Here is a 22,385-nt window from a genome sequence, read left to right on the forward strand (position 1 = left end):
CTAAGACAGCATTTAAGCATATACTGCTGTAAATTTTTCTGCTTAATGATGGTTTCCGGCATTAGTACCTAATTTAGTTGACTGTATTAATACTGAAATATAGGTTCATAAGATTCCACGTCTCTGTGAGTGCTTCTGTAATGCCAGGTTAATAACTAAAGTCTGCCTAGTGACTGACGACAAGTGCTTATCTAAATAAAAAGAAAACAAAACACTTAAAAAGTTTTAAAGAATGATGTACAACTGATTGGAATGACAATCTTCACAGGCTCATTCATGTTTTGGATAGGTGTAGCAGCACCATGTATGAAGAAGAGAGGAAAAGAAAATCTGTTACATCTCTACTATCGTGGTTTTTTGCATGCTCTTTTTCTGTTTTGCAAGATACTCATTATGCTCTTTAACCCTGTTATAACTGATATAACAGGGTTAAGAGGCTTATCCCTGGGCCTTGGCATCTCTTCACAAAGCAGCTATTGCTGTTCTATTCCTGTCAATCTTTCCATTTCTCTACACTCCTCCATCAACCTGAACACAGAACTATGATACTTTCTTAGCTATGTTATCCTCAGTACTGTACAGACTTCTCTTGAAAGTGAAGTACTAATGCAAGGATTTCGTAGCAGTCGTGCTCACACACACTGAAGAGGAAAGGTCGGATGAAAACTGTATTGAACTAGGAAACAAAAATTTGGATTCCGATTGTGTTCAGCTGTAGATTTATTGCATAGCCCCTGTTAAGAGTGAGACAAATCTTTTAATCTACTTATATCCCAATAATATAATGACAGAACATAGTTCCACTTTACCTGAACAAAGGCTTTTTGTAAGATAATGTATTAATGATAGAAATTTCTAGAATGAGCAGCTTGAAGAAAACACTGTATTTCCCTCTTGAACAAATTGTATTTTGACTGTTAGGTCACATCCATCCAAAAATATAATGAAGTACTAGATGTATAAAGAAAAGAATAGTTTGACAAATAATTTGCTACAGAAAAGCCAAATGAAAGATCTATCAACAATGGAACAAGAGAATTTCAGTGCATTTCAACTATTGAATTTTTAGAATAGTGATGGATTATCATTTTGAAACCAAAATGCCACATTTGCATGCAAAATAAGCCACTGAGAGGGTGTCTATGAAATATTTCTGTTTGTTACATGTCACTGACACTGCAGAGGGAAAAAGAAAAAAAAAAAAAAAGAAAGGAATTATTTGGTAACACAAAATCAAACTATTAAAAGCAGGGTCCAGCTAGAGGAAAACAGTATTTGTAGCTACCTACATAAAAAAAGTATACATGGGTTACATCTAGATAGGAGCAGTAGAAAAACCTGTATTGCTGTTAGTGCTAAACCATTTTCCTTCTTTTTTTTTTTTTTTTTTTTTTTTTTTTGACAATCTGTAGGGAGAAGTTAATAGAAGGTTCTGCAGTTCTTTGTACCAGGGAAGAATCTAAACATCATGAATTATTTAATCACGTACATCAGTGTTTTTCAGGTGGTGGTTTGTGAACTTCTGATGGGTATAAGGCAGCAGAAAAAGAGCTTCCTTTTAGAAACCATATGAACTATGAAGTTTAGAAATTAGGTTTTCAAAAGTACTTTTTTGCCTTCATGAGGTTTTGCCTTGAATTTAAAAGGAAAATGAATCGTATAAATGTTAAATGATTGGATACTTCCATTGCATATTTTTTAGCAGCTTATTTTGTGATTTATAACCTCCTTTCCAGGAATATTAACATTCCTCAGTGGTTTCAGCTGCCATTTCATAATCATGAAAACAAAACTGCTCTTAACTACATTTATTGCATTAAATTGATGGGTATTAGAAAAGTCACAAATATTTCTGGTTTTATAGCATCAAAAACAATGCTCAGACCTGACTGAATTTTTTCAGCAGAAAGAGGACAATAAAAATCTATTTAGGAATATATTTCAAGAAACTATGATTTTGTTTGAAGAATGAATTTTTTTTTTTTCCAAAAGACATGACAGTTTATAGCTCAGAGTTGTTCTATCTAGTTTCAGCACTGTTTTTCATGAACTACATTAACATAGATGACTTCCAGTCTGTCTAAAATGAAGGCATTGGGCAATTAATTTCTGAACTTGAAAAGAAGTTGTTAATATCAGCCTTCTACATACCGAGGAGAATAAATTTCTTTTTCACATAATAGATTTTTTTTTAGCTGTTTCCTGAAATCAAATAATATGGTAGAAATGTCAATGACTGACTGATGATCCGCAGAGTAGTTTTTAAAATACCACCCACCTATTAGCAGAATTGAATGTCTAATCTCCTTTACAGTTACTAGTTTACTTTTCTTCTTATTATTCTTCTGACGATCTATATCTGAAAAGTGACTTAGCTGTGCAATCTGCAGCATGCTTCTGGAAATGCAAAAGTCTATACACACAGATTATTTCCTCAATGTTTTGAGATAAATTATGTTTGATATGCAGCTGCTTTATAATATTTTTTCTTTGTAATATTTCTGAAAGCTTTAATCTCTACTATAAACTTATTGTAACACTCCCCATTGTAATACTCATTTCTCCAAGGAAAAGTGCATTATTACAATAGCGTATCAAGGACTTGCTTTCCTTTCAGATTTGCTGATGGGCTGTCACAGTGCCATTTACATCTATGAGTGAATCCTATTCATACAATTTAATTTTTGTTTCCCAAACAACAAACAGCTATGATGGAGAAGGTAACTACTGCTATTATTAGACAGAAACTACAACACTGTGGGAAAGACAAAGAGGCTTTTTAAAGGAGGTTTTAAAATAATATAATGTGTCAATTTTCTATATGTGATGCAGACAGATGATATATCCAGAGCAGAGAAGGGCTTTGGCCTTTTTAATTATCAATGGTTAATTTGTGAAAAAAGATAAATTTCAGAAGATCAAAGCTATATGAATTTGAGTTGAATTCATTAAAGAATTATTGCTAAAAAAGGAAACTTTTCCAATATCTTGAATATGTTCTTTTGAAGGGATTAAAATATTTCTCATCAGAAATGTAGAAACATTTATTTTTCATTTGGTGTTTTCTGTTTACAAGCTGACCTAGATTGTATTACAGGAAAATAAATTAAAAAGTAAACCAAAAGATTTCATTCTGGGTTTTTAGAAATATTTTAGATTTACCTCATTTATATCTCTCATACTCACATGGGATATAATTTATCTATGTTAATTTTGCTCTGTTGGCTAGCAGAAGGTATTTCTTAAAATAGAAGGTAATAAAAGATTCCCCTGTGCAAATGTGAATAATTTATTTGCTTCGTGTCTATTAAAGCAGTGGATCCAACCCATGCTACTTGGTAAAACGACTTATATGAACCTCTACCAATGTGGAATTTGTATTCAAAACAGGGGATTAAAAAATACGCTGTCAACTAGAGATTGCACAGGTAAAGCAGGTATTCATTTCCCATTTATTGGTATCTTTAGACCTGGTGGTCAAAAAACACTTCAATACTTCCAGGTATTTACCTTTATACATGATGGTCTTGCCAACATACATTGTTGAGGTTTTTTTTCAGTTAGCATAGGAATCCTGTTATTAAAAAAAAAAAAGTTTTGCAAATATAAAACCAACGGAAAACCTACATATTGACTAGGTACCCTTTCTGTGGGTTTCTACAGATTAAAATGATTGCGACATCTATTTTTGTGCCTGTAGGTGAAAAGCTGTGGCAGACCAGGGTTGCAGAGAAGCAAGTAACACAAAGAGGAGAAAGGAAGGCAAATGGATGTGCCAAGCCTCTACCTATCCCTCTTGCTACTTCTTCCTTGTGAACGAGCACTCCCAACCCCAAAACCCCACAGAATGCAGGGCCGTCCTCTTCCACTAGTGAAACTATTTTGTTCCAAATTAGAATTAAGAATAATAATAAAAAAAAGTTTTGAAAATGTTATTTTCCATAAACCTCAAACAATTTTAAATACTCTTTCCATTTCTATTGTTATTAAAAGAACAGCTGGCTGCCCTAAAGCTCAAGGAAACTGATTTCAAGAGCCCTCCAGTGAGACCAAGAGTCCTTAAGGGAGTCCACTGAACACTGATGGTGCTACATACAATTAGGGTTTCCATTCGGTCCATATCCTGGAAGTCAGGCTGCAAGCTCCAGTAGTACCCATAGAGAATAACCAGGTACTTTTATGATCCTGATGACAAAAAACCTGGAAGCTCTTTTTTAAGATACTGGAACTATTCAAACAGAGGATTCTAGATTAGCTGTATTTGACATCACAGTAGGAATGCTGTGAAAATAAAATTACTATTCACTCATTTCAATCTCATTACTGATAGTATTTACTATTTATGAGATTATGCACCTTTTAACATATATTTAAAAGAAACAAAAAAATCTCTTTTTGATACATTTACCTGTATCAAAATGTACACCTCTGCAAGATGCATATGAATCATTGTTAGAATAGTTAGTTTTCCTGAAGCTTGTTGTATTCCTATGTTTATAACGAAAAGCTTGTATTTTCAGGATGAAATAATTGTTTTTATTGAAATGGAAGCATAAATGTGCAGGCCTCATCAATCCTTAATATTGCTCACTGATCATCAGCTATCCTTTATTGAGAAGCAAAATTCTCATATGTTCATGTGAAGCTCTCTTTGGTTTATGTGGGAACCTAACTTTTAAGGGCACTATTTGGCTCTCTATTTTGTGGCTTCGCAACATGAGTCTTAAGCAAGAGAAAGTTAAATAAATGTTTTACGCAATAGGTAATGGCCTAAACCAGTAAATATCAACATGTCAAATTTTTTTCCCAATTTTGCAACTCATGGACAATAAATTTAAATAAAAAGGAATTTTTCTTGACTTAAATTAGAAGAGTAGAATGGCATTCAGTATATCATTTCATGTTATGTCCATGCTTTGCATGTCATTGACTTTGGCATGTGTCAGAAAGCCCTTATAATTGCTGAAATTCTCATTAACCCAGAAATCACCTCACTGGGCTCAAATCTGGGTTCTAATTGCCCTGTAGATGCCACTGGTTTCAGTTCGGTGGGTCTGCATTACCATAGCGACACTTGAAACAACTGAATATTTTAATGTTATTTGACATAGATGATAAATCAGAAAAACAATTTCCCCACACAGGGAAATAAAGGATCTCTTCTGAGAACATAAAAAGTATTAGTTGCTAAGGAGGAACAATAAGGAATAAAATGTCATTGAAGAGTTTTTCAGTGATGTTATTAAAGGACTAGAAAAAGTGAAGAAGCATCAAGGAAAGGTGAGGAGTGCTGGAGAGAGCAAATGTTTAAAGCAAGAGCTTGACAAAATAAGCAGGTGATGTGAGGAAGGTTAAAATGAACTTAATGTATGGTTGTTTCTTAGAGTGAGTGAGGGCATAGCCAGAACAGCTAAAGACATTTGCTGGAGAGAGCAAATGTTTAAAGCAAGAGCTTGACAAAATAAGCAGGTGATGTGAGGAAGGTTAAAATGAACTTAATGTATGGTTGTTTCTTAGAGTGAGTGAGGGCATAGCCAGAACAGCTAAAGACATTTGCTGGAGAGAGCAAATGTTTAAAGCAAGAGCTTGACAAAATAAGCAGGTGATGTGAGGAAGGTTAAAATGAACTTAATGTATGGTTGTTTCTTAGAGTGAGTGAGGGCATAGCCAGAACAGCTAAAGACAGGAAAACTATCAAAATCAGAAATAATATTAAAAGCATAACAAACCAAAAGCCTAACTGGAATCTCTGGTAGTAAAAAGTCATGCATTCTAGAATGTGAAGTCCACTAAAACCCAAATCTTTGAAAATCAAGAAAATTAGGAGAAATGTAAGGTTTTGAATGTAAGCTTTCATTTCTTAGAGAAATACCACAACATGCTTGAAAGTCTGACCTTTCGGGCTGTGAGACAAAGATCTAAATGTGAGACAATGCAAGATAGTCCCTTAAGAAAAGGTATGGGATAAGGATTCCGCATTGCCCTGACATTTTAGAGCTACCCTTATTCCACCCAAAACATTCCCTTTCCCATAATCTTCCTTACTTCTGTTCTGACCCGAAACCCTTTCTACACATGCCCTGCCACTCTGCTAAACATCCTTACATGAAGTTGATTTTCTTTCCAGAAATAGTTCCATTACCTGAGTTGTCTCTCAGAATATACATTCTTAAAATAGAAATCTATCTTGTCAGAACGAGATTGAAGCAACATGCTCACAGATAACGCTCAAGTGGCTGTCAAGAGTAAGATCTGAACATAAAGTGCCTGGGGGAGGCTGAAGAGCAGAACTGGGCTCTTTGAACAACTGGAAACACAGGAGAACTGGCTGACATAAAATCTTCTCAGTTTGGAAAACCATTAGTTTCCCGTGATTAGGAGATGACAGTCCAGACCACCTGTAATTTTCTACTGATATTTTCAATATTGTTTCCCCAAAGGGCCTTAAGCTGATGTAAATGGGTATATTTTAGCTGAGGTAAACTGTGACATGGTTTTAATCCATGTCTTGATGAAACTGCACCTCATGTGGAAAATTATTCTGCTGAAATTCCTTTGACAGGTCAGCAGCAACCTCTGCAGACTAAGCATAGCAGAGAGCTTGGAATGCACTCTCCAGTGGCTCATACTTGGACTGTATCTAAACAGTCCAAGAAGAAAACAGCCCATCAAAAAAAAAAAAAAATCAGAAAAGGTTTGGTGAGTTTACTTTCAGTCACGTTTTTAGGACAAGAACCACTTCAGAAAGAACTAGACAGATTTTTTTACCTTCTGCAATACAAAACGGAGTGGGAGACTATGAAGAAGCCAAATAGCTTTTTTCTTCCTTTTTGGCAGAGAATTCTATCTTGAAATGCAACCGAGGGTAGAATGATAATTGCAGAATAAGACATGTAAAATCATTCATTCTTCTCTACTGCTTAGGTAACCTCCGGAGTTCTCCGTATAATCACAGGTATAAGCAACAGGATCTGTTTGGTGAACTGTGGAACTAATATTTGTATGAACTTGTGGAGTCCCTGTAACTACCTACCACACAACCCCCCATCCTCTGAAGCTCCTTTTTCTTATACCCCACCTGTAAGAGCGTCAAATCTTTTGTCTGGCTCCAATGTGGTGCTAGGACGAGAACCCAAACCATACCCTCTGCACCCACAACCACAACGCTGCTAGAAACTCCATCTCCTCCATCTACTATAACCATGACCTGACCATGAAGTAATGTATGTCAGAAGTTGAGGGTAGTCTAGAGCCACGTGTATACAAATGGGTAAACTGACAGCAGTATATACTAATAATACTAAGTGATTTTCTTATTAAAGCATGTTGGCATCTCTGGTTAGGCACTGGTTTGCAGAAAACACATAGAAACTTAAGGCTGTTTTGCCTTTGTATCAAAGTCCTTTGTATAGGACGCTGCCTATCCGCTTCACAAATGATCAGGGAGGTGAGGGGAGAGAATAGATAGACAGCAAAAGTAAGAAGCCTTGTTTTCTTGGGAAAGTGGCTAAAAAGTGGCATAGAAAATGTAGATACTCCTGGGAAGGGGAAAAAGAACAACTAGAGTGAAAAAAGCTCTGGGGAGAAATTTATTATAAGGGAAGACTAAGGGAATAAATGCTGCTCGAATGAAAAAATATATTTATCCCTTTTTATTATTGTAGTAGTAAGCTTATTCACTTAAAATCATAAGAAAGACAGGAAATAAAAATATTATGGCTTTTACGGTAGCATTGCTTGGCTTTAGTATAGTATACTACAAGTTTTATGGACCAGAAGTAGAATAAGACTGCACGGGGTTTAGAGTCCAAAGCATTTCAGAAATGAGTTCTGGTGTCTCAAGCATCAGCCCTTCAGCATTGAGAAGTGTTGTTCAATTTCAATTAAAAAAATAGTCACGCACTTCTACCTGGAATATCCATGAAAATGGAGTACTTGAACACAGCATGTGTTTTCGTACCCAGTCCTAGGCTGGGACTCTGGGGAACTAGAATTTCTTGTGCGTGCAGCAGCTTGGGTGTGGTGTAACAGCCCGGGGGGGACCTCAGATGCATCCAGGCTCACGGGAGCTGCCAGCACCCGGCAGGGCGCTATTGAAACCCCCAGCGTCTCCCCCAGGGACTCCGGGTGCCTCTGCTGGTCACAGCTGCTGTTAGACCTGAGCGGGCTTCATGTAAAGAAGGATACTCAGCCGCCTTCACGCTGACCTGCAAAGTGTGAAGTTGCCTCGTCTTTCATTAACTCAGCACTGAGCAAATGGTTTCTACTGCTCCAAGTTTTGTATGGGTTTTGAGATAGGATACATAGGGTATTTACACTCATAACCCTGTTAGGCAGACACAGCTACACTTGGAGCCCATCTGTGTGTTCCTGAAACCATGGCATGGCATAATCATAAAGTAAACATAATCCAGTCACTGATAATAAAGAATTTTAATTGTTCCTGTCGTTCCTTTTGAAAGGCTATTCCAGGGCCTCTTGCATCTGAGAGGCAGAATGCTGATTCTTGTCTAATATTTCATCTACTATTCACCCTAATGCTAATGAGTTTTATGATATTCTTATTCTAGTGCTCAAGATCTTCTGATTGCCAGTGCTTTCAAACCTGTGCATCTCCTTTTAGCACAAGGAGAGTTATTATAACCAGAAATAAGATCCGTCCAGGAGAAACTCTCCTTGCAATCTTCCTCCAGGTTGAAGGAGGGATTTGAACAATATATGCCTAATAGATACCACTTGAAGTTTCTTTAAATACACACTTCTCGGTTTTGCCTCTTTATTTCTCAATAGATATAGCTCTATATCAAATTCTGAACTTAAACTCCAAATGGGACATCTACCTGTTTTCCATTTTCTAGAATATTGGGTATCTTATCAAGGGAAAAATATTTATTTGGATTGGCACAATCTACCCACCTTCTATTTCATCCCGATTTTTACTTATCTTCAAGCTCTTAATAATTATTTTCTTTGGTGAATCTTTCAAAATAATATTATAAAGCATTTCATACTAGTGAGTTCAGACTAAAAGGTCTCACATACTAGATGACTCTTTTAACCCATTTTTTCCATCCATTTCACTAGAAATGTTACCCTTACCAATCCATCAGTACCACAGTGTCTGTTTTCCAGTTTGAAAGCTTTATTATAAATTTTGGCTATTTGACCTTATTTTCGCCTTCAGTTCAGTCACAGATCAGGGACAGAGTTCATCTAGCACCCCAAATTAACCACACGATGCTCAATGAATTTTGCTATCTATTGCAATAGCAATACTTTCTTCCTTCATATCCCATTTCCCATGGGAGCTTTTTCACTTCTCCAATGTCAAATATAATAATCATCACTGAACACTAAATTATTCTTTCAGTTTAAGAGCCATACCTAGTTATCTTTTGTTCTTACTGTGTCCTATCTGCACAGTAATTATAACATTTTATTACTGGCTTTCCTCTCTATTGATTTCAATATCTTTTGCTTTTTTTTTTGTTTTTTATATATATAAAAACATATATAGGTTAAAAAAGAAGCATTTCAAATTTTTACTACACCCATCTCTATTTTTGTATGAATATGTATGTTAAAAAAAATAATCATATTTTCAACAGCCAGGGATAAGACTAAGCAAATAAGTTTCTGTCAACACACGTACCCAAACACTGAAATAACTATTTAAACATGAAACACAAATTCTGAAAACATAAATAGTAAATATTTCCACTTTACTAAAAACAAATACTGAGAAAGCAACTAGAACATCATTAAAACAGCATAGGAAGGAAGGTGCGTTTTTTTTTGGTTTTGTTTTTGTTTTTTTTAACTCTACTATATCTTCTCCCTTTTGACAAGATTTGGGTTATTACTTGATTTCTGGGTAAAGTGATGAACAGAGTCCCAGTCCTTTTGTTACTCTCAGCCTGCTCACACGACTAACAGGTAAATGTCAAAATTCCTTTCCGATGCCCTCTCTGGCTCCAGGCTTTTATAGAACAGATATTTTGCCCTATTAGTTAACCACCCCTTCAATGCCACAAAAGATGCCTCTTGCAAACCTTCAGGCAACTCTGAGTGAAACCCTGAGCACCCCTTGTGCAAGAGCTGTGCATTTTTAATTCTTATCAGAGGTAAAGGAGGATCCTACTTGCTTGGGTGGTTCTTTGCTGCTTGATCAATGTTCATCTCATTATGCCCAGCATTAGCTCACAGGATTAGCTGATAGTCAGTGGTATGCAAGGCTTGACGTAGAAGAGAGAAAACCTATTAAATTTAATCTTGCAGTTTTTCCCAGAGAACAACAACAAAGTAATTTACCCCCTTATTAAAGAGGTTATCGAGGGCAAAGCTATCTGCATTTAACTACTGTCTGCCTCTTTTGTGCATGGATATTACCTATTAGTGCACAATGTTTTAATGCACTATTAGCCTAAAACCAATATTTGGGGACCTATTACATTGGCAGTTTAGTTTTCCTGTGTTCCTCTGAGAAAAAGTAGCGAGAGAAATATGAAGATTAAATTATTAAGATATAATTAATTTTCCTGATTCTAAAGCACGATTCTTTTATGCTGCTTATCCCAGCTAATGAAACTCCGATTCAATTAGTTTTTGGGATTTGACACAAAAGGTCTTACCAGCCTTCACAAAGAACTGTAGAAAAACATTTTCTGAAAGCAAAACTCGCTAGCGATTATTTAAAAATGTAAGACAGGAGAAAGATGTGACCAAAGTGTTTAGGTACATGGGTAGGAATTCTTTTAAATCTCAACTGAATTTTATTTTTACAAAATGCATCTTTAATAGTAAATATTACAGATGTTTCTCTGTGTCTTTGAAGACCTCAAAATCTGGCTATAGAACAGAGTGGCTGAGGCAAAGCTTAGATATGTCAAGGTAATATAAGTCTGACTTTTTCTTTTTGGTTCCCTGTCCAGAACAGATTTGAGCTAAAATCCCAGGACTTTTGGAGCTAACGCTATGAGCCTTGTGGGTACCAAAACCTTAGTCAAAATTTTATAACAAATTTTTATTCCCAGTAATCAATGTGGTCAGAATTCCACTTTTTAAATTCAGTAATGAATTCTTTTACATATCCAAGGTTATGAATAGCTTTCCAGCATCTTTTTTTTTTTTTAAAAAAAAGGTATTATTTAAATGTACTTGTATCTTGATGTCTGAGGTTTATTACTTGACCAAAAATACATATTCCAACATTAAAAATAATATATATTTTAATTAACAAGCTAATGTAAATTATTTTCTTTCATCCCTGTATACAAGTATTTGCATAGGCTGATATATTTGTATTTATTCAATGCAGCTTGCTATCAAACTGCAATCCACTGAAAAAATGAACTTTAATGTCAACTCAGCAAACCCTCTACTCTCCCATGTCACTGTTCATTTCAAAAGTCCCATGGCGGGGATGGGGTACTTGGAAAAACGATCTAGAGCATTTTAGGACTGCCAGTATGGTCTACTGGACACTTTGGCGAAGTTTATACTAAAACATTAAAAAGTGGCAGGACGCAGGCCAGAGCACTGGAACTCAATCATCTAATGCAGCTAAATAGTCGCTGGCATATTTGAGAGTCACTTACGGCTCTCCCAAACAATTTGCAGGCACTATTTGGAGGGCAGCACGAGTCAAAGACCATTGCCACAGGATGCAACTATTCTGTTTTAGAGGATAAAATGATTTTACAATATCAACATAGTTGTATCAGTTAGGCCTGAGGCCAGAATATGGGCTCGGGTATTGTTTTGTTTCTGTGATAGTGGCAGCTTCTGACGCCATGGGGAAAGGTCATATTAGAGCTGGTGACCTATTTGTTTGGGCATATTTGGCAAACAATCATCTAGATAGTAAACGCCTGCTTTCTGACAACATTTTTTAAATTAGCCAAAAAAAAGCCATTTTGGTTTTTGGGGGCTCAAACTTAAAAAAAAACAAAACAAAAACAAAAACAAACCAGAACAGTTTTTGTGGGTTTTTTTAAATAATTTTATGTAAGATTAAAAGGCATATGGTAACTGGAATTTTCAAAGAGATATATATGATCAGGGTGTCTAACTATTCTGCTGTCAGAAAATATCACACAAACCCACAACTATTTATAGTTCTTTCAAGCTACAAGGTTAAAAAGGGTCTGCAGGTTACCTTCTAGAAAGATTCAGACCAAAAGCCAAGAAGCCTCTGTTCTAATAGTAGTTGTCATCATTTTTAAAAGATTAAAATGACTTGAGAGTTCTAAAAAGGAATATCACTGGACTGTAACTAATATATAGGACACATATGTAGAAAAACTTGCAGAACACAATATAGACTGAATATATTACGAATAAAATCACTTACACATAAGCTAATGTTGCTTGACCAGGCAGCAAGTGTTTCCATTTCATCAATTTTTTTTAATAAAAAGTTTGGGTTAAGTTCCTAATTAATGAGAGGGCAGAAAGTTGACTGGAAAATTCAGTAGAATTCTCACTAATGAAGTCCACTTTGGAAAAATGAGCTGAAGGAACTGTGGAAAACATTAAGCAACAATGGGCATCACAGAATCATAGAATAGTTTAGGTTGGAAGGGACCCTGAAGATCATCGAGTTCCACCCCCCCTGCCATGGGCGGGGACACCTCCCACCAGACCAGGCAATGAATCAGCATGGCAATGAATCAAGCAAAAAGACAGCAGGCAACATGATTTTAATTCTAGTGAAATTAATCCTGAAGAAACAGGATTATCTGTTATACCGTATGTTTGCACTCTATTGTTATTATTTAATTATTAGAAATAAGGGATCAAAGCAGTGTCTCCACATTCTGTTGAGTGGCACAAGTTGCACCCTCTCACTCAAAATTTTGGTCCCGTGAACAAAGAAAAGCTTGCCATGTTTCCACTTTGATTTCTGCTGAACTCCCTCTGGCTAGAGACCATACCACCTTGGTGGTCCTTACTAATAAATGCCTTTACAACTACTCTCAACAAAAGACTGACAGGAGTCTTGGTAGGGAATAAGGATTTTCAAGATAAAAATCCAATCAGTAGTATCCTCTGGAAGACACCAAATGATCGCATTACCTTAAAATATTTAGTGTAAATAATCAAACACAATCATTTACGTCCTACACTTCACATACATTGGTCAAACTTGTCGACATGGGCAGCTTCCTGCGTGACTTCTGCATCATCATTACTGGTCAATGATCCTAAATGCCTTTGCAAATATAGAGAAGGGCATTTAATAACGCTTTTCTGTAGCAATTCATTGTAAACACTGCAGGGCAGGTAAAGGCATACATACTCAATATTTAGGAATCATACTAGAATTGAAACAAAGTCTATACTGTTTCTCACCAGTTCTGCTGAGAGAAAAAACAAGGAAGGACCTTTGATTTTCTGCAATTGTTATATATTTTCATTAGTCAGCCATATAAATTACAGATCAGTATTTAGCAATGCGCATACATACACTTCAAGTAAAAGCTTTCACTAAAAACCTTTCTAAATTTTCTCTTTCTCAGTCTACAGACGCTTTAGTAAGTTTCAGACTTGATCTTTTACTAGTTGATTATTTTGCCAGTTCTGTGAATATGTACAGAAAACTTTGGATTTTTTGCATTTACAAATGTAGCCTCACTTGGTAACGAATTTTTGAAGTGTGTGTGTAGCATTCAAAAAACCCAACAACCTGGAAACACCACTTGAAGAAATAATCTGGGACTGTTTACTTTAACTTGATTTATATATTCTGTAATGGCTCATAAAAAAAATCAAAATCTGGGTCTGATGCTATTAAACAGTACTGTACTCAATTGACCTTAAAATAGCCTGACTATTCCAGTCTCTGGGGAAAGTGTACTTCTCAAGGATTCTTCTACTGGAGGCAAGTAATTTATAAAAAGTAAGGTATTTTACATTTTTTCCGATAAAAGTTTGTGGGTTTTTTTGACTAGTTAGAAAAAACTGGAATCTACCAGTATTTTGGATATGTATAAGTCATTAAGTAGGCAGTATATATTACTATACAGATATTTGCTTTTAATCTAGACTCAATAATTTTTGAGAATATTTGATTTTAAAACAACTTTTTGAACACCACCTACTTGAGGTCTTGGGAAGGTTCTGCTCTGATATGGGGTGTCTCCACAGAGTGCCCAAACACTGCCCCTTCCGTGCCTAAAATACATAAATAAAATACAGTACAATTACTTTGGAAAATAAAAACACGTTGAAATGTATGACCAAAAATTGACATTTTAAGGACAAAATATCAGATTGAATCCTTTATTAATGACTATCAATGTTTCTTCATATTTATGTTTGCATTTCTGTATCAAAATCTGGACCGACATCACGTGAAACCTTAGACTTCTGCTTATCAGCAGATGAATTTCACATACAAACCTGAAGGCATTTATAGATATAAATTTTTCCACACTGATTTGCCTGAATGCACATTTCAACACTTTGGAGATGAATCCTTTTACAGATAAGGAATAGTTTCCTTCCATAAGACTGTTCTCATGGCAAACCTTTGTTCTCAAATAAATTAGAGAGACTTATTGGGAATGTCCTTTGGTCTTGGTGCTGGTAGGGGATACGCATGTATCTCATACTGGGCACTCAAAATCAAGGCAAAAGAAATGGGTAACTATTTCCTAAAACTGAATTGATTCTCTATTGAATTTTAATTTCTATAACTAGGTCCAAGTTGCATATGATAATTCTACATTTTGAATTACGTGACCGAGATTTTTCTTTGAAAAACTAATTTTCAGTGAAAAAAATAGGGTTCTGATAAACGCTCACTGAAGTTATTTGAAAATCTGACAAATATTTACACAATGCATTTTTTAAATGCAATTATTTTTTCAGGAGAATGAAAAGACCAAAAAAAAAAAAATTAAAATTAAGAACTGATTACAGCAAGCTCTTTGTTAAAATAATAGAAAACTCAATAAACTGACTTGTAGTGAACAGCACTATAAAATCAGTATTTCTCTTACCTCTCAGACACAAAGATTGAATGCATAACAGTAGGTTATACTACTTGATTTACATTTAATAGATAGCAATAGCCTACCTATTTCATTAGGCATTCAGAAGTCTCATCTTTTTTTTTTTTCTGAATCTTATCCTCATGTCTACTTTTGTTTACTGATTGGTCCAATGCCATAATTTTTGTCTTCCACATATAAACTTACTCTAACTTTTTTGCTTTGAAACAAAATCCATGTGCCTGTAAGTTTTTACTTCTCTTCTCTGAAGATGGTGTACTGGGCACTGTGAATGAAAATAGCCCAGAACTCTTGTCTGAAACACTTTCCAAGATAGAACCGACAGTAAAGATCAAAGAACTGAATAAAAACACGCGTAAAACAGGTCATGCGTTTACCTTCTATCACTAGAAGGAAACTGTCTGGGATAACTATAGCCGATTTCTGAATATTCTGTGATTAATTGCGGTATTTCAACAACAGAAATTTTCTTGTGTTCTGAGCCCTGAATTCTGAGTAAATTTAAAAATATACCAACAATATCTCACAGTAGCTGTGTAAGAAGTGCTCAACACAAAGGAGGCACCACTTTCATTGCTACAATATTTGAAATACAATAAAGTATTTTCAATTATTTCAATATTTCATTTAAATATTTCACAAGTACTTTTAGAAATTTTGGCTGTTAACGGAGATGTATATTTAGATATTTTTGCAGCTAAACAATAACATTTAGTAAACTGATCTTACCAGTATTTGAAAGCAGAATGAGGTCATAGAATGTTTAATTGATAACAGTTTTACAGTGTTAAATAGAAAATGTCCTGAGCTAGAAGCCAAGAAAATCTAATTAAACGTTAAACTAAATTACTGTCAGAAAATTGTCATTCCAAGTCATCTTCTAAACTCCACTTTAATTTAAAAAAAAAAAACCACCCACAGCTCAAAAAGAATCCACTTCATGGTAAAATACTCTACTTGTAAAGAGCACGCAGGACAGGAATAGGGGATTTCTGAAAGTAATGAAGTAAAGTCCTAGTTTTTTTATCTCCAGAAATCTATAAGCTTTACAAATATCTTGGCAAAGCATATGGAAAACAATTTCATTACAACTGCTGTTTTGAAGATCTCACAAGAAAACAGCCGAATCCTCTTTCTACAACCAAACTTTGTTGAGTGTTATGGAGAACCACTGAGGGAGAAAGCAGCACATCCTTTTACCTAAAAGTATCCCACCCACAACTCAAAAAGAACCCACTTCATTGTAAAATACTCTACTTGTAAAGAGCATGTAGGACAGGAATAGGGGATTTCTGAGAGTAATGAAGTAAAGTCCTAGGTTTTTTATCTCCAGGAATCTATAAGCTTTACAAATATCTTGGCAAAGCATATGGAAAACAATTTCATTACAACTGCTGTTTTGAAGATCTCACAAGAAAACAGCCGAATCCTCTTTCTACAACCAAACTTTGTTGAGTGTTATGGAGAACCACTGAGGGAGAAAGCAGCACATCCTTTTACCTAAAAGTATCCACAGAGGTGCTGTGTGGAATCTGCTTTTTAAACCTGACATTGTCTTGCAATTCTGCTACTTTTAAGAGAGAGGAATAGCGTGTATGTATAGCAATTCCAAATAAATCCCCCCTACCACCTTTAATGGCACACAAGAAATTCTACTGGAGCTGAATATCAGAAATCAAAGAGTGTGCTCCCAGATCCCATTCACCTCTTTAATCAGCAAAATTAAATACTTTCAAGTCCCAGGGCTTTTTGTAGTTTTGAAGGTGGCAATGGGATATGAAGATATAAATAACTGAGCAGCATGCAGAATTGTCAGTCTTTACTTATGAGAAGCTCACAGCTATAATGTTTGAAAGAGCAGAATCAATCCAAAGATGCAAAAAACGTCACTGTAGTACAGGTCAGACACTAAATCTGTCAGAAGTTCCAAAGATAATATCAGGCAAAGACAGATAACAAAAGATAAATGACAGCTGGTTCTAAGCCAGCTTTAGTATTTCCTCACTTTCAGCAGCATTTGTTTAAAAAACCAGAAAGTGTTTCTCCTCTAAAAAAATAGAAATTTGGAAAGAAAGACCAAGTTGTCCAAGCAGACTGAAAATCCAGGCAGGCAGAGTTAAGGATAAACTGATATAACTAAATACAACATAATTAAAACTCAAAATAAACCAACCGTGTTCCTTTTTCTTTTTGAAGATACAATCCCACATATAGTAAGTACAACAGTTCTTGTGGGAAATGCTTTATCCTCAAAAAACATGCTATAAACAAGTTCAAGAATATTTCCCATCCCTTTTATTTTATACTAGAAGAAAAGCTGGCACTTAAAATTACCCTGGTTTTAGTAAGAAAGGTGAAAAAGATCAGCCTGTCAGAATTTACTGACGTGTATCCAGCAGCTAAAAAGCACGATCAAGAAAAATGGAAATAAAATAGCAAATAAAAGATACGGATCAGCATTACGTAAAAATACAGAACAGAAGAAAAACTATAAGAAGGTATTCTTTATTTTTTAATTTACTATATTTAAATTTGTAGTGCTTTGATAGTGATGATGTTCTATCATGTAGTTCAGTACTACTTAGGAAATGGTGCTACAAACACTATGAATAATAAATATAACTATAAATTAGTATTCAAAGTGAAGAGCATTAATTTTTCAATGAAATAAATTTACTTTAGGTATTTAATAATTTATAATGGTAAAACACTTATTTTTTACAGAAATAAGACAATGATCTATTAATTGTATTCCCTCACTTACCGAATTGTACGCAAGACCTACTTTGAGATGAGTGAAATTCTAGAGAGAGATGAATGAATAAAAAAAAAAAGAATAAAAAGAAAAGACTTGAACCTTCAAGCCCTTTCAAGTACAGCTCAAAGGGAAGCAGTTACGGAACTGAATTCAAAGGAACATGAGTTAGAATGGATAACTATAAAAAGTGAACCTTTCAGAGGAAATCAAATAGCAAGGGCACGGAGTATGTGCAAAGGATGTAAAATCAAAACTGTAAGTGTAACTGAATAAAGTTACTGCCACCTCCAGCTTCCAGAGGAAGAGAATGAGTTAAGTAAAGACTTCACTAAGAAAGAAGAACCTGTGTGAAGGCAAATTACTGGTCAAAGAATAACAGTCGCTGTAGAGATTGCTGGAGAAAACTCATCAAGTAGCAAGAGTCAGGCAGAAAGGCAAAAAGTCCACTTGTGTATTTATAGAGAAACCTCTTTATGCATAGCAGATTTATGAACACCAGACCTCTAAAATATACTTTTTTTTGACACGGAGCAAATCAAAATGACTCTTTCTCTACAAGCAAAACTAGTCATACATTCCTGCTGAAACTGAATGTTCAGAGAGAGCGGTGTAAACTACTCATTTTAGTGGTGGTTTTGGCAGTGTTATGTTGATGGTTGGACCTGATGGTCTTAAAGGTCTCTTCCAGCCTAGACTATTCTATGAATCTATGATTCCATTTCTCCTCAACTTAATGAATTTAACTGAAATTCAGCCTTTGGGAAATGACAAGTTTCATAAAAACAATGGAAGTACAACGTTGGCATTTGGTACTGGGTTATATTTGCTTATGTATGTGCACGCTGAGGAAATTTTCTCATTTATTTAACCAGCAAATGATCCTTTCTTAATTTATGAGTTAGCTCACACAACAACACTGTTACCTCTCAGTGACTTAATAACTGACTAGCATGAAAACACCAACACCTGCGCATATTGATTAGCAGAGGTGGTTTTTTTTTTGTTGTAAAGAGAATGCTGGCTCAAGAGTTGATGAGCCAAGAATCAAAAACTAATAAATTATTTTGCCATATGAGCCATGTATTAGCATGAGCCATCTCCTTGTAAGGACATAATTCTTGTAAGCAAATCACCTAAAATATACCGACAATGGAATTGTGTAGCATTTTGATGTGTACAAATTATACGGCATTACAGCGTCACACGCACAGCTGAATCTTACTGCCTTGATGTCTCTCTAGGTTTTTCAGAAATGTCAAGTAACAATATGATTAAGTACTAAGATTATGCAAGTATTAGACTGTAATGCCAATTTGTCCTCTGAGTTAGAGTTTAAAGAAAAGTTTGTAAAATTTTTATCATTTTTGAAGCTTGCAGTTTTACTTGTTGCAAACTCACTACTAAGTTAAAGCATCCACAGGTTTCACAGAGAAATATGAGTAATTAATCAAGATTGCTTTACCGTTGAAGACACAGACTTTATGTTCTAAAAGTTTAACTGCAGTAAAAAAAAAACAAACCAAACCAAAACAATTCCTAATTCTTTTACCATATATACATACCTAAAATTTAAAAGTGCCTCTGTAAGATTAGCTAACTTGTTCAACACTAACACCTCAGAAGAACTGATCACTGCCATACTAAAAAAAAAAAAAAAAAAAAAAAAGATGTCGGAAAATGCTTTTTACCTCTTTTTTTTAAAAGCGCAGTTATTATAATTTATCTTGGGCTGATTAGAAACCCAAAGGAGTCAGAATGCAGCTTCTGGACCACATGTTGATTGTGCAGCTCTTCAGGACTTTGAATTTTAGTAAATGGCTTGAAATATAATTTAGCTATGTACTTGTATTAAAAAAGCATGACGAAACTGGATATTTGCTGCATAGGTGTACATAACTAAAATGAAAGTAAGTAGGTTATTTTATGAAAGCACGATTGGCATGATTGCTGTGATTTCGATCTTGCGGAGTTCCTCAGCAGCAGAACTGACTAAAGTTACATGGTGAAGGTTTCAGGTACAATACTGATGTGGCCATATTGGAGGTATATTACAGGTAGGAAGCTGTAGTATGGCCTGACTAGATGCAGCTGTTCGCTTGTAAACTAAAGTTCAAGAGGGACAGGGAACTGCTGGAGAGAGTCCAGCGCAGGGCAACCAAGATGATTGAGGGACTGGGGCATCTCCCTTACGAGGAAAGGCTGAGAGAGCTGGGACTCTTTAGCCTGGAGAAGAGAAGGCTGAGGGGAGACCTTATTATTACTTACAAATATTTAACGGTTGGGTTGAATGAGGATGGAGCCAGACTCTTCTCGGTGGTTCCCAGTGACAGGACGAGGGGCAATGGGTGCAAGTTGGAACATAGGAAGTTCCGTTCCAACACACGGAAAAACTTCTTTACAGTTGGGGTGACAGAGCAGTGGCACAGGCTGCCCAGGGAGGGTGTGGAGTCCCCTTCTCTGGAGATTTTCAAAACCCGCCTGGATGCAGTCCTGAGTAACGTGCTCTGGGCAATCCTGCTTTAGCAGGGGAGTAGGACTAGATGATCTCTAGAGGTCCTTTCCGACTCTGAAAATTCCGTGATTCTGTGAAAGCATGAGCATCGATGTCTTCAGAGGTAAGCCACTATTAATAAATAAATTCTAAAACGAATGATTCATATTCATTACTCAAGGCCCTTGAACATGACTAGTGTTTGATGTATATTTTCTGCACGGTGACCTTACTAAAGCAAGACTCCTACTAAGCCTTTCATTTAGATAAGAAGGATGAGTTCCCCAATAAATTAAAATCTAGCATCTGCAGTACGATAAATTTTGATCAAAGCAAATTGCTGCTCCAGGAAATACTTGCAGAATTGCAACAGTCAGTATTTATCTTCTTAAATATCATCCTAACTTCTATTGAGTACAAATATTTGAAACATTGCTTCCTAGTGGTGGGCAGTTAAGACACCTCTTGTCTTCCAGTGTAAATGAAACTGGATAACGACTACATGTTCAGTTCCTCATCCACATACTTGCTTGAAAGCTGACATGTTTGGCCACCACTTGGTTTACTCTGCTGGAAAAGTGAATATATTTGAATAAAATTTGGACTGAGCATAGTAATAACATAATTCAATTAATAATTGGAGATGGCTATGCTAAATGCTACTTCTGGGATGAAAAACGTCAACATATTTGAATGAAACTGCTCAGTAGTCACATTAAAATTGAATATTTCTTCAAAACATGAATGAAACTGAAAAATACATAAAGGCTTTACAACGAAAAAGTTTTTAAAGATAATAATTTTCTTAACATCTTTTAGTTTTTTTCCCCTATGATGTATGACAGATGGTGATACACATGACAATAAAAATGATTAACTGCAACCATTTTCTGCTTGAATTGATACAGTCTCCTTGAAAAGTTACAGCAGCTAGATATATGAATAGATTTAAAACTTACATTTAGATTTCACAGTAAATAATTCCCAAAAACCAAAAAAAAATCACCTTCTTTTCCTCGATATGTAAGATGTTCTGGATTTGCATTTTTCTTAAAATGGTGTAAATGATTCTGGGTTCCAACAGTGGAACACAAGCCAAAATTATCCTTGTCTACATTCAAAAAATTAAATTTTAATGGGATTATTTTTGTATTTAATAGATCAAAAAGACTGTACTTTCACTTTGTTGTAGAAGATAACCCTAGGATTTGGAACATTCAGGCTTATGCTCTAATGAATAGTTTATCAGTTACAAAACAGAATTGCTGTTTTCTTGATGAAAAATGAATGAATCAATGAATAAGACTATGAAACAACAGTCAATAGATTCATAACCAGGGGACTCACCCGGGATGTTAAAGAATGGGACGTAAACTTGGATATCCTGAGTACAAAATGAAGGCTTTAACTTCAAGACTAATTAAATTATGCTATAATTTTACCCAGATTTTTACTAAAAGCAAAATTTCATGTGCACAATACTATGGAAAAACGTTAGAATCTGAAGGGGAAAACATGAGAATGAGAAAATGGTTTCTCACCTACTTTCAAGAATAATCAACAATAACTGCCCATTTAAAAGCTTTCTGAAAATTCTATAATGTACTGCTACCTACCTACAAAACCTAGGCAGGAATGTTTCAAAAAGCTCTAAAACAAAACAATGAATGATTAAGTTTTGACAAAAGGAAAGGGTGTTTGCCCTTCACTTAAGACATTCTATAAATAAAAGGTTTGATTTTGAAAAGTCAAAAACTCAGAGGAATTCATCAGGAGTTTCTCCATTAAAGCTAGACATCTCATTAGTTGCCTAAATTAGGAGTACAAATTATAATATTTTATCTATAGCCAAAAAAAAACCAACCAAAAAACTCTTGAGGTTAGTTAACTACTGATACTGGGCTGAGACTAGAGCAACAATGAACATAACCTAAGCACCTTGAAGTTTTTGCCTTCTACATCTGGTCAGCAGTTGACACATCTGAATTTTATCTAAATTGGGAAAACTAGTCTGGAAATCTCACTTTAACTACATCAGAAGTCATCTAAGTTACCTTTAGCATTAAAACTGATTCATAGGGTGCTTTTTATAGGTTTTAGTGGCCAGTTCTTTATGCCA

The 22,385-nt window shown here is 35.2% G+C and overlaps 1 protein-coding gene across 1 annotated transcript in view; it reads right to left on the bottom strand.

The window, feature by feature from the left end:
* Positions 1-22,385, bottom strand: part of SGCZ (sarcoglycan, zeta) — a 227,451-nt gene that overhangs the window by 12,358 nt on the left and 192,708 nt on the right. The window contains exon 5 of the mRNA XM_009884990.1: positions 14,103-14,175. Coding sequence (XP_009883292.1) covers positions 14,103-14,175 — 73 coding nt within the window. The remainder of the gene's footprint in view (positions 1-14,102; positions 14,176-22,385) is intronic.

This window comes from Charadrius vociferus, unplaced genomic scaffold (assembly GCF_000708025.1).
Source record: "Charadrius vociferus isolate BGI_N301 unplaced genomic scaffold, ASM70802v2 scaffold134, whole genome shotgun sequence".
NCBI classification, from domain to species: Eukaryota; Metazoa; Chordata; class Aves; order Charadriiformes; family Charadriidae; genus Charadrius; species Charadrius vociferus.